The sequence below is a fragment of the Cherax quadricarinatus genome, chromosome 6 (genome assembly GCF_038502225.1).
Source record: "Cherax quadricarinatus isolate ZL_2023a chromosome 6, ASM3850222v1, whole genome shotgun sequence".
NCBI lineage: Eukaryota > Metazoa > Arthropoda > Malacostraca > Decapoda > Parastacidae > Cherax > Cherax quadricarinatus.
The window spans coordinates 42,786,331-42,798,745 of NC_091297.1; the positions used below are offsets into that span (position 1 = coordinate 42,786,331).

Consider the following 12,415-nt stretch of genomic DNA (forward strand, 5'->3'; position numbering starts at 1 on the left):
CTTTATGTGGGTCTCAGTGAAAGCCGCGAACATTGCCTTTGCCTCTGCAAGCAGTCCACGGATGAAAGGTATTTTGTTGTTTGTTGCTGGCTTTAGACCCTGTATATTTGCAAAGAAGAATGTCATCGGACTGGTGGTATTGTTGGTACTGGGGGGGGATTTTTTTTCCGGCATTAGTATCTGTATCTGTTGGTTTGGAGTGGAGGCCATCGACTGTGGTTCCACTCCAGGAATGACTGGATTTGGTGTACGATTTCTGCCATTTCCTGCCAGTTTTTTTTCCTTCCTGGCACTAAAAAACCTCTCCCTCTTGAGTGGCTGTGGCTACCCAGGTTTTCCCATGGCCTGGATGTTTTGTATCTTTTTGTCCCCTTTAGATGGTGTGCCTGGCAATTTAAGTTATAGCACAGTCTTTCCTGTACTGAAGAGGTACACATTTCAGGGTGAAAAAGCTTACAGGAAGGGAGTTTGCATTTTCCTGTTGTCATATGGGCACGGCATTTTCTAGGGTGGTCATAGTTGCACGTCCCATCTGTTTTTCCAGATTTCCCATGCCTGCAGATACCAAGTGCATAGTATGTGCACAGGCTTGGTTTCCGTTTGCCTTGGGTTTCTGTGACTGTATTCCCTGTTGGTGCATGTTTCCCTGTCTTATTCCTATCCTCCCTAGCACCAACAATGGAGCTCCCACCAGTTGTTTTTGGTAATATATCCTCACTATTGCTAGTGGAGTTCTCTTGTTTGCTATTTCCTGTGGTATTTCTAGTTTGCTATATTAGTTTTATCTTATCTTTGACTACACTTGTTTCCCCACTATGGGTCCTGTCCCCTATGAGGTCATTTATATGTATTCCTTCCTGCGTAAAATTCCCGACTACCTGAACAAAATCTCCAGCTTCACCATTACTGTCTCCCAGGACAGCACCTCAAGCTTCACCATTACTGTCTCCCAGGACAGCACCTCCAGCTTCACCATTACTGTCTCCCAGGACAGCACCTCCAGCTTCCCCATTACTGTCTCCCAGGACAGCACCTCCGGCTTCACCATTACTGTCTCCCAGGACAGCACTATCAGCCCCACATTTACTGACTACCAGGACATCACCTCCAGCCTTACAGTTTCTGACTACATGGCCAGTATCAAGGGCAGTACCATTCAGCCCAGACTTTTTTTGCTCCCATCTGTTGTAGAAAGCTTCCAGGTTTTCTATGAAAGCAGCTTTGATGTTATCCTCTTTTAATACCCTTGTGATTTTAGTCCACAGATTTATCTCATTTGGGCATACCCAAAAACACTTCCCTGTTTTAATACTGCTTGTAGCTAGTTCTTGGATATCTGCACAAGGGGCGTGTCACCAATTTCCACAAAAATGACAATTTATCCATGTGGAAGCCCGTTTGTTCGATTGACCGCAGACTACACAGAGCTTCATAATGATTTGAAAGGTTGATTTACTGTAATTCTACTAGCAACCTCTTGAATTCTCTATTAATAACCTCCTTAAATGAAGCTCTAGCTATTTGTATTTCTATTTCTAACTGTACTTGTATATTGGACAGCTTACCATGTACATTCCTGATTTATATTTAATGTTTGTGTTTGATAAGGGCGCCTACAACCCCATCCGTTTACGGTCTGCTTTATTGTCCAATGAATCCGTTTGAAACCAGTCACCCGAGTAATATGTGATTTGATTGATACAAAAGTATAACTTGCGTGTTGAAGAACCGGTGATTTCTTGCAGCTCCTACAATGACGAACGGTCGAGCCTCAACCCTTGTTTATCAATCGCTGTATCTAGCTTTTCTAGGGTTTTTTTCGTCTCCACCACAATAAATGCTATATTATCACTATAGTTGACTGGTGGAGATTTTGGAGGAAGGACGCTTTTTCTGTAGTAATAATTGCTTCTCGTTGTGTATATTGCGACCGCTGGTAACTACAGGTTATATGAAATTCACAGTATACGTCTGGTATTTCAAGAAAAAAGAAACTAATGAAAGTCACTCCGCTCCACTAAGTACCATTATAATACTGGTTAGTTGCTACTACAACACTGTATTCTGCTATTCACTGGTATCACTAGATTATATGCGAGTACACTAGCAGGCCAGGAAGATTATTAAAACAGCTGACCACTGTGGTAAGTTTCTGGCGACTTCTGGCACCTGCCTCTATAGGCTTATCACTTCATTTACAAATTCACCTGATTTCAAATGACACTTTAGCCTTTTTCATCTATATACTAGGGAGCCACTGTAGTATACACTATACACAATGTTATCAGGGAGACTTTCTTTCCTCTGACAAAGAAAAGTTCTATTATTATTATTTTGCACACGGAACACAGGCCTAAGATTCCCCTCTGGCAGTAAACTCTGCTAGGTAGTGCACACTAATTCTCCTTTTTGACTCAGTATATAATGTTTTCCGCCCAAGATTGGTTCCAGGCGCTAGAGGGATGCATCGTATAGAATTGATGGCACAAATTAAAGTTCTAGCACGTAAGAGCGACCGTGAAAACACGAGAAAACCCGGAGCACAACGAGGCAAATACACCACGATGTACATTTATCAGTTACTCAACACTTAAATACCTCCAGCAGGCCTATAGTTTAATTGAACATGTACGTGGCAATTATTCCACACTGGATGGCCGAAAACATATCATCTTAGTGATATGGCCTTTTGTTTATAATAAATGGGGTGTAAAACCTAGGTGGGTTAGGCCAGCGGATGTCTAACTAGTTACCGGATTATCATGTGAGTGAGACCCATGTCAGGACACGTTTGTGTTGTTTCCTGACGGACAAAACATCGCCCACAAGTCACCTCACACAGGCACGTATTTAGTTTGCTCACAACGTAAAGAACTCAATTTTTTCTATATTGTTTTTCACTACATTAAGTACTGAAAACTATACTGTTCTTCCCTTCATTGGTGATATTTTTCTCCTTTCCTTGTATCGAGCCTCATTACCTTCCATTCCTCAGGCGCTATATGTCCCCTACACGTTTCGACCTTTCCTATGAATGCATAATTTTAATAATATGCCTTTTGTACCCAGAAAATCAATGGGTTCCTGTACCAAGTAATCGCCGGGTCGTACCCCAGCGTGGACACGTTCTTCCTGGTGGGCGGGTTATTGCTCTCCTACACTGTCTTCAAGCAACTCAACAACGCTGTAAAATTCAATATCATCCTCTTCTATTTACACAGACTCATCAGGTGAGTTTTTCCTTTTATTTATCTTTAACAAATTATTCTTTTCTATATAAACGTTTTGTTCTATATACTCAGATTCATCAGATGGTATTTTTTGTCTCTTTCAATTTCTTCGTTTAACGTATGAATTTTTGTAAAAGTTAATACATTGATTTTAATGTTTTTAGATGTTCCTAAAAATTTTTCTTTATTCTTCACTAGGAAATATCTAGTCGTCCTGCCTTTCAAGTAGGGAAATGAGGTATTAATAAAGATCATTGTAACGATAATGAAAAAGGCTAAAGAATCGCATTTAAATCGAAAGGAAGTTATAACTTTAATTATTGTTTTATATAGATATTACATCCACATAGAAAGCTGACCTTTTGGTATATTGGCATTAATCTCTTTTCGTTAAATAAATCAGAAAAGTCTATTCTCTGGGAATATGAAGATAATTCTGCCTCATATCCACAATTGATTAAATATTTCATCACCTTTCTATCTCACGTTTCAGTATATAATGTTTTTCTTCAGAATACCCACCAAGTTAAGCAGTTCATGGTCAGTCAGTATTCTTATGTAATGTCATGAACAAGGAACAACGTCTTTTTTCTCCTCTGAATCTAAACCCTCTGTAAATATTTGAAGTTGTTCCTCAAAATCCTTAACCTGGGACTAAGGGGTTTCCCACTGTTGGGATTTGCTGGATCATTTTTACTGATGTGTTGCTTCCACTGTGCTCTCCTAGAATACAGCCCTGAAAATCTGTAATGAAGGAGAGAAGCTAATAATTGAATTAAAGATATGATGATCTTGATGAAGATTAAACTCTGACTGGAAACAGCGCTTCAACACAAGTCCCAGACTGGAGCTCCGAATAATGCATTCGTGCACTCGTAATGTACATGAAAAATCAAGATGTCATTGTCATGCACTGATGATACAAAGGGAGAGGGAAAAAGAAAGTCAAGTTACTTAATCACTTCCTTTCAAAAATAACATGAAATTATATATGTCGGGAGGACACTTAACATTCTATTACGTCTCTCACCAGGTTAATCCCATCCATTGGCATGGTCGCTGGAATGTATGCCACAGTGGCACACTTCTTTGTGGCTGGCCCATCTGCTGAAAACTGGCACTACTGGCAGAAAGGGTGCCAGAAAATCTGGTGGAGAGATGTTTTCTTCCTTGATAACTTTCTACCTGATCCAATTAGTCCAGATGCAGCAGGAAATGTAAGTAACCTAAAATAACGATGATATTTGATTGGACTCTGTAATACATAGTTAATTACAACTGATGATTTCGTCAGGAGCTATGTAAATTTGCAAGAGGTTGCAATGGTAGATGGAGTGGAAATTCTCAGAGGTAACCGTGGATGTGTGTGTGTATCCAGTACCAGTACCAGAATACCTCCTTAACAATGCCAGAGATCTTGAAGTTTGGTAACCAAGGCCTACTCAGCTACGACTTGCTCAGAATGTTTGTAGAGATAAAATTACCCACCACATGTTGACTTCTCGGGAACACTCTGGTTTAGTTAGATAAAGATAAATGTTCTTCGTCCTGTGGCCTCGAATTACTGCAAGTTTATCTTTCAAATATTACTCCATTCTGGTACCAGAATGCACACTGGAAATGCATCAGGTCTCTGGTATGACTCGGGAGGTTATAAGGTTCCTGGAGGGAAATAGTGTTTTACAATTATAATAATCATCTTGATCCCAATTTAATTTAAAATCATTGACAGTGCATGGATCAGTGTTGGTACCTGGCAGTGGACAGTCAGCTCTACTTGGTATCTCCCCTCATCCTGCTACCACTGTATTACTACAGTACTGTAGGTGAGTCACCTGTACCCTTCAACACACCTACTCACCCATACCTCTGATTTTAAAAGGTCTAAATTTAACATTCCTTTAGCAGTTAAGAAAAGACGCAGGATCAGAGCTGTTAGTCTTCAAGCAGAGGCACACAAAAGCTTATCAAAAGAGCTACAGGAATCTCGTTACAAGAGATTTCAAGTGATCGCCAAAAACAACTTTTCAAAGCTCAGTACTTTTGTTTCTCTAAACACAGCCAGAGTCAAACAGGTTTTTTGAAATGTGTGCGACAGTCATCACCTCTTACATTCATCTCTTAAGTATCTTCACATTATTTTGTAAAATTTGTTGGTGGAATATATATTTGCGTTAGATAATTGAGGTATATATATATGCAAAGATATATTATCGATTATAAATATAGTTTTTGTAATTGAGAAAGAAAAATACACAGGCAAATCTTTAATGAATACTTTATCATGTTTGGGACTACCTTTGTGTAATTTATAAAAGAAACACTAGTCACTCCAGCGTAACTCAAGGGATATATCATAAGTCGGGGATATATATATATATATATATATATATATATATATATATATATATATATATTTATTTATTATTATTATCACACTGGCCGATTCCCACCAAGGCAGGGTGGCCCGAAAAAGAAAACCTTTCACCATCATTCACTCCATCACTGTCTTGCCAGAAGGGTGCTTTACACTACAGTTTTTAAACTGCAACATTAACACCCCTCCTTCAGAGTGCAGGCACTGTACTTCCCATCTCCAGGACTCAAGTCCGGCCTGCCGGTTTCCCTGAATCCCTTCATAAATGTTACTTTGCTCACACTCCAACAGCACGTCAAGTATTAAAACCCATTTGTCTACATTCACTCCTATTACACATGCTCACGCATGCCTGCTGGAAGTCCAAGCCCCTCGCACACAAAACCTCCTTTACCCCCTCCCTCCAACCTTTCCTAGGCCGACCCCTACCCCGCCTTCCTTCCACTACAGACTGATACACTCTTGAAGTCATTCTGTTTCGCTCCATTCTCTCTACATGTCCAAACCACCTCAACAACCCTTCCTCAGCCCTCTGGACAACAGTTTTGGTAATCCCTCCTCCTAACTTCCAAACTACGAATTCTCTGCATTATATTTACACCACACATTGCCCTCAGACATAACATCTCCACTACCTCCAGCCTTCTCCTCGCTGCAACATTCATCACCCATGCTTCACACTCATATAAGAGTGTTGGTAAAACTATACTCTCATACATTCCCCTCTTTGCCTCCAAAGACAAAGTTCTTTGTCTCCACAGACTCCTAAGTGCACCTTCACCCTTTTCCCCTCATCAATTCTATGATTCACCTCATCTTTCATAGACCCATCAGCTGACACGTCCACTCCCAAATATCTGAATACGTTCACCTCCTCCATACTCTCTCCCTCCAATCTGATATCCAATCTTTCATCACCTAATCTTTTTGTTATTCTCATAACCTTACTCTTTACTGTATTCACTTTTAATTTTCTTCTTTTGCATACCCTACCAACCTCTGCAACTTCTGTTCAGAATCTCCCAAGAGCACAGTGTCATCAGCGAAGAGCAACTGTGACAACTCCAACTTTATGTGTGATTCTTTATCTTTTAACTCCACGCCTCTTGCCAAGACCCTCACATTTACTTCTCTTACAACCCCATCTATAAATATATTAAACAACCACGGTGACATCACACATCCTTGTCTAAGGCCTACTTTTACTGGGAAATAATCTCCCTCTTTCCTACATTCTCTAACTTGAGCCTCACTATCCTCGTAAAAACTCTTCACTGCTTTCAGTAACCTACCTCCTACACCATACACTTGCAACATCTGCCACATTGCCCCCCTATCCACCCTGTCATACGCCTTTTCTAAATCCATAAATGCCACAAAAACCTCTTTAACCTTATCTAAATACTGTTCACTTATATGTTTCACTGTAAACACCTGGTCCACATACCCCCTACCTTTCCTAAAGACCCCTTGTTCATCTGCTATCCTATTCTCCGTCTTACTCTTAATTCTTTCAATAATAACTCTATCATACACTTTACCAGGTATACTCAACAGACTTATCCCCCTATAATTTTTGCACTGTCTTTTGTCCCCTTTGCCTTTATACAAAGGAACTATGCATGCTCTCTACCAATCCCTACGTACCTTACCCTCTTCCATACATTTATTAAATAATTGCACCAACCACTCCAAAACTATATATATATATATATATATATATATATATATATATATATATATATATATATATATATATATATATATATATATATATATATATATATATATATATATATATATATATATATATATATATATATATATATATATATATATATATATATATATATATATATATATATATATATATATATATACATATATATATGTATATATATATACATATATATATATATATATATATATATATATATATATATATATATATATATATATATATACATATATATATATATACATATATATATGTATATATACATATATATATATATATGTATATATATATACATATATATATGTATATATATATACATATATATATATATATATGTATATATATACATATATATATATATATATGTGTATATATATATATACATTCTCTGTGTAAATCAAGAACCAACATGGTTTACATGGGCCAGTTTCGGCAGACATCATCGTGAGTATCCACCGGAGATTAGAGAGTTTTGACAATCCTCTGCATCAGACCGTTGCTTCTGTATCAGTGAAAGTGCAGTGTGCATGTTGGGATTTTGGGGAGTAGCGGTGGTGAGGGGATCCTGCCAGGGGTAGTGTGGAGGAGGTTTTGTTTACATTTGTGTCCGGCTGGGATCGTGGGATGGGGAAGGAAGTGGCCGCTCACGACACCGTCATTGGATGGTGAACAGAAGAACACCTCGGTCAATAGTGTGAGCATGGTGATTAGTGTTCCAAATGGCGAGGATTTATTCTACATGGAACAATAAGTGTATAACAATTAGCAAAAGTTAGTCAGTGATGTGTATCTTGAGCGACCGCACAGGGCCGCTCCCCCTGCCCCCAATCCATGATCCCCTCCCCTCATCCCAGACTAGGCTCACTGGCTTCCTGACCAAGGGTGTTGTTGTTCAGTGTCACACCAATTACAAGTTCTGCAGCTCGCTACACCCCCACCCTCATCCCCCATGCATCCCTGCTGTCTCTCCAGGTTCACCCGTCACCCCACAGCTGGCGCCCTCCCACCCCCACGATATCAGCAATGTCACAAGTAGTCGTGGGTTCCCAGGACAGAGCCAAAGCCGTCGTTCACGAGGTATCTGCCGGGTGTGCTACAGGGAATGTGCACTCAATCCCTCAACCGGCAACATCCGTGCACACAATGGATGTCTAGGCTCCAGGAGAGCTCCAAATGAGAAGAACCAACAGCCCCTCCCAGCAGACAGTGCTGACAGCTACCGTGACTTCACCTCTACAGAGGACCAGGACTCTGACACACATCCACACAGCAGCACGCCCTCAAGCTGCTAGCAAATTCACTGACCTTCTGAAGAAAGTCAACGATGCTCCTTCAAACAACAGATCCTGGCACAACTTGCTGCTTTTTGGCAATGCCTGTTTGGCTGTCCCACCATGGAGGGACAAGTCACTAGCAACACATGTTATAAGGGCAATAAATGCATTTCCAAGGGATGACAACCTCGTCCGTCTCCCCCCTAGGGCGACAAACACCCACCGGGCAAATGCCAACAACAGGACACCCAACGCCTCAAAAATCAGAGCCCAAATTAGCAAAAAAATAGAAGAGGGTAATACTATTGGAGTTCTGAGGCTTATAACCAGTGAGGATACCATAGCTCCCAAGGACGTCAGCACGACACAAGCTCTGAAGGACAAACATCCACCCAGGGCTCCCAGTACCAACATTGACCTCCCTGACATTGCAGCAGGTGAAGAACATCTAACCTTATAGGATGCGGATGTTTATAAAGCTTCTATGTCATTTCCACAGGGCTCAGCAGGAGGTTTCACTAGTTAAAGGCCTCAACACTTAAAACAAATACTCAATCCAGCACTTGGTGATGTTTCAGAGAGGCTGCTGTCTGAACTCACCAAGTTTTTCAACCTGTGCCTGGCTGGCAGTGTCCCAGAGGCCATCAGACCCCTTTTCTTTGGTGCCTCATTGTGTGCCCTCCGGAAAAAGGATGGCGGAATCAGGCCCATTGCACTGGGAAACACCCTTCGGCGCCTAGTCGCCAAGGCTGCAGTGAGAAGGGTGAGTCAAGAGGCTGCTGCAATGCTGAAACCAACTCAGCTTGGTTTCGGCGTTGAACAGGGCTGTGAAGCAGCTGCCCACGCAGCACGAGTATATATGAAAAACATGTCCGATGAAAAAGCCTTGATCAAATTGGACTTTGCCAACGCTTTCAACTCAGTCAGAAGGGATGCTGCTCTCCAAGCAGTTTATAGAAACTTCCCTTCACTTTATCCCTTCATAGAATCGTGTTATAGTGTGACTTCCAAACTATTGTTTGGGGACCATGAAATTGACTCATGTGAGTGCATGCGACAGGGGGACCCTCTCTCCCCTTTTCTATTCTGTTTGGTCATCAAGGAAGTCACAGAAGCACTCTCTAGCGAGCTCAATATCTGGTTCCTGGATGATGGTACCCTAGCTGGCACAACAGAATCTCTCCTAGAGGACATCAGTAAAATTAAAGATATGGGAGAAAGACTGGGCCTTTCTTTAAACCCCACCAAATGTGAAATAGTTTCTACCAATCAACAGATGATCCAGAATATTAGCGCCATTTTACCATGAGCACGAGCCATTGATCCAGCCAATAGCACTCTCCTTGGTGCTCCTCTTGGGTCCAGTGCCATCGATCTGATCCTAGAGAAAACAGTCTCAGACCTCAAGACGATGGAAGGCAGGATGAAAGGCATTGACACACATGATGCCTTCTACCTACTCACCTACTTTCCAAAATGCTCCCCAGCCTTCAGCAGTCCAAAACTCATGGAATAGGACTCTCTCCTTAAGACCATGCTAGATAGTGTATTGAATCTTTCCCTTGAAGATGGACAGTGGTCGCAAGCTTCACTTTGGGTCAGGCTTGGGGGGCTACGAGTAAACAGATACTCCCAGATTGCTCTACCAGCTTTCCTATGCTCTTCCATAGCATTAAACGAGTTGATAAGACAAATTCTTCCTGAAAACCTCAGTGACTCAGCAGGAATACAGGGCCCTAGCTATGCCAGTGCCATTACTGAATGGGAGACTCTTGCTGCTCCAGCACCAAACCTTAGTGCAGCACTGGCTCACAAACAGTCAAGCTGGGATGGCCCAATCGCTAAAAAGGTGCTTGCCAACATGCTCAGGGCTGCAACATCAGATAGGGAGACTGCCCGTCTCCAGGCTGTGAGCGCACATCACTCCGGCGACTTCCTCCAAACAGTTCTCATATCGGCAATGGGACTGCGACTCAACCGTAAGACCCTCCGTATTGCAGTGGCTCTGCGCCTTGCTGCCCCAATCCACACAGAATTTACGTGTATTTGCGGGGAAGTGCAAGCAGACCAATACAGTCTACATGGTCTTAACTGTGAAGACACAATGAAGTCAACAACATCATAAAGAGAACCCTTGCTACAGCTGGATGCCCAGCCGAAAGGAAGCCCCAGTCACTAGCAGCCAACAATACCCACAACCTAGCAAACCTCCCCGATGGGATCACCATCTATCCTTGGAAGAATGGCAAGCTCTTTGCATGGGACTATACTTGTGTGTCTACACTGGCTGACACCTATATCCATCACAGTGTTGGGCGACAGGGAGGAGCTGCTGAGCACAGGGAGGAGTACAAGATCAGCAAGTACAGGGACATAAGCCAACAGTATCAATTTGTCCCAGTGGGATCAGAGACCTTGGGATCATGGGGAAAAAATGCCAAATGTTCCTTAAAGAATTGGGTTCCAGACACATCGACACCACCAGGGACCCAAGGGCAGCCACTTTCATGTTCCAGCGCCCCAGCATGGCCATCCAGAGGGGAAGTGCTTGCTGCATACTTGGCTCGCGTCCAGCTTCGGAGGAGCTGCAGGAAATTTATGATCTTTAATACATTGTACCATTGTATTCATGTTTGTGTTTTTCTGTAAATGAATTCTGTTTATTAATAAATGTTCACATAGAATATAAAATATAGGGGGTGGTAGGAGAAGAAAATATTCAAACAGCTCCGGGGAGAACCTTGAGTTTTCCCTGAAGTACGTTTATTGTCTTCTCTGAGGATGACGGTCTCCATTCCAGCTATAGAGGTGGTACTTATAATTTAAATATATATATATATATATATATATATATATATATATATATATATATATATATATATATATATATATATATATAATTATTGTAACCACGAACGAGTGGTATTGATCTATAATAACACTGCACTAGCCAAGCACTCAAACCCATGCTGATTTGGCCTGCCTCATGGTGGGTGAAAACACATGACGCCCTAATCCACTGGACCATACGATCCTTAAGAGTAGTGCATCCAGCAGAACTGGATGTTGTACTCGCTACCTATCTTCAAGAAAAATAGTAGGTCTGATGTAAGCAACAATAGGCCTGTTAGTATACTAAGTATAATATCCAAAATTCTAGAGAGGGCGGTGTACTCTCAAGTAGTTAAGTACCTTAATGACAACAACGTTCTCCATAGCTATCAATCGGGATTTAGAAGATCTTACTCAACCGACACCTCCGTAATTAATCTGATGGATTACCTGGGAACTGAAATGTCAAAGGGGAACGTCATAGGTATGGTAACCTTAGACCTGCAAAAGGCCTTCGATACTGTCAACCACAATATATTATGTAAGAAACTTCAAGCTATCGGTATAGGTTCTGTAGACTGGTTTAAGTCCTACCTTAGCAACAGGAGACAAATTGTCAAAATCAACAAAACGGAATCAGGACCCCTGCTGATAGCATGTGGAGTTCCCCAAGGTAGTATTCTTGGTCCCTTATTATTCTTATGTTATGTCAATGACATGCCTATCAGTGTCAAGTGCAAACTCCTACTGTATGCAGATGACAGTGCTCTGTTAGTGTCAGGCAAAGACCCACAAGATATAGCTAATGTTTTAACATTGGAACTGGAGTCCTGCAGCAAATGGTTAGTAGACAACAAACTATCATTACACTCCGGGAAAACTGAAGCCATTCTCTTTGGCACGAATCATAAGCTGAGAAGGGTAAATAATTTTAATGTCCAGTGTAATGGTGAGCCCATCACAT

At 41.4% G+C, this 12,415-nt stretch overlaps 1 protein-coding gene across 1 annotated transcript in view; it reads left to right on the plus strand.

The window, feature by feature from the left end:
• The window catches only part of LOC128692908 (O-acyltransferase like protein), a 235,800-nt gene that overhangs the window by 122,607 nt on the left and 100,778 nt on the right, over positions 1-12,415 (plus strand). The window contains exons 9-11 of the mRNA XM_070081377.1: positions 3,070-3,230; positions 4,264-4,447; positions 4,963-5,056. Of these exons, the coding sequence (XP_069937478.1) occupies positions 3,070-3,230; positions 4,264-4,447; positions 4,963-5,056 (439 nt within the window). The remainder of the gene's footprint in view (positions 1-3,069; positions 3,231-4,263; positions 4,448-4,962; positions 5,057-12,415) is intronic.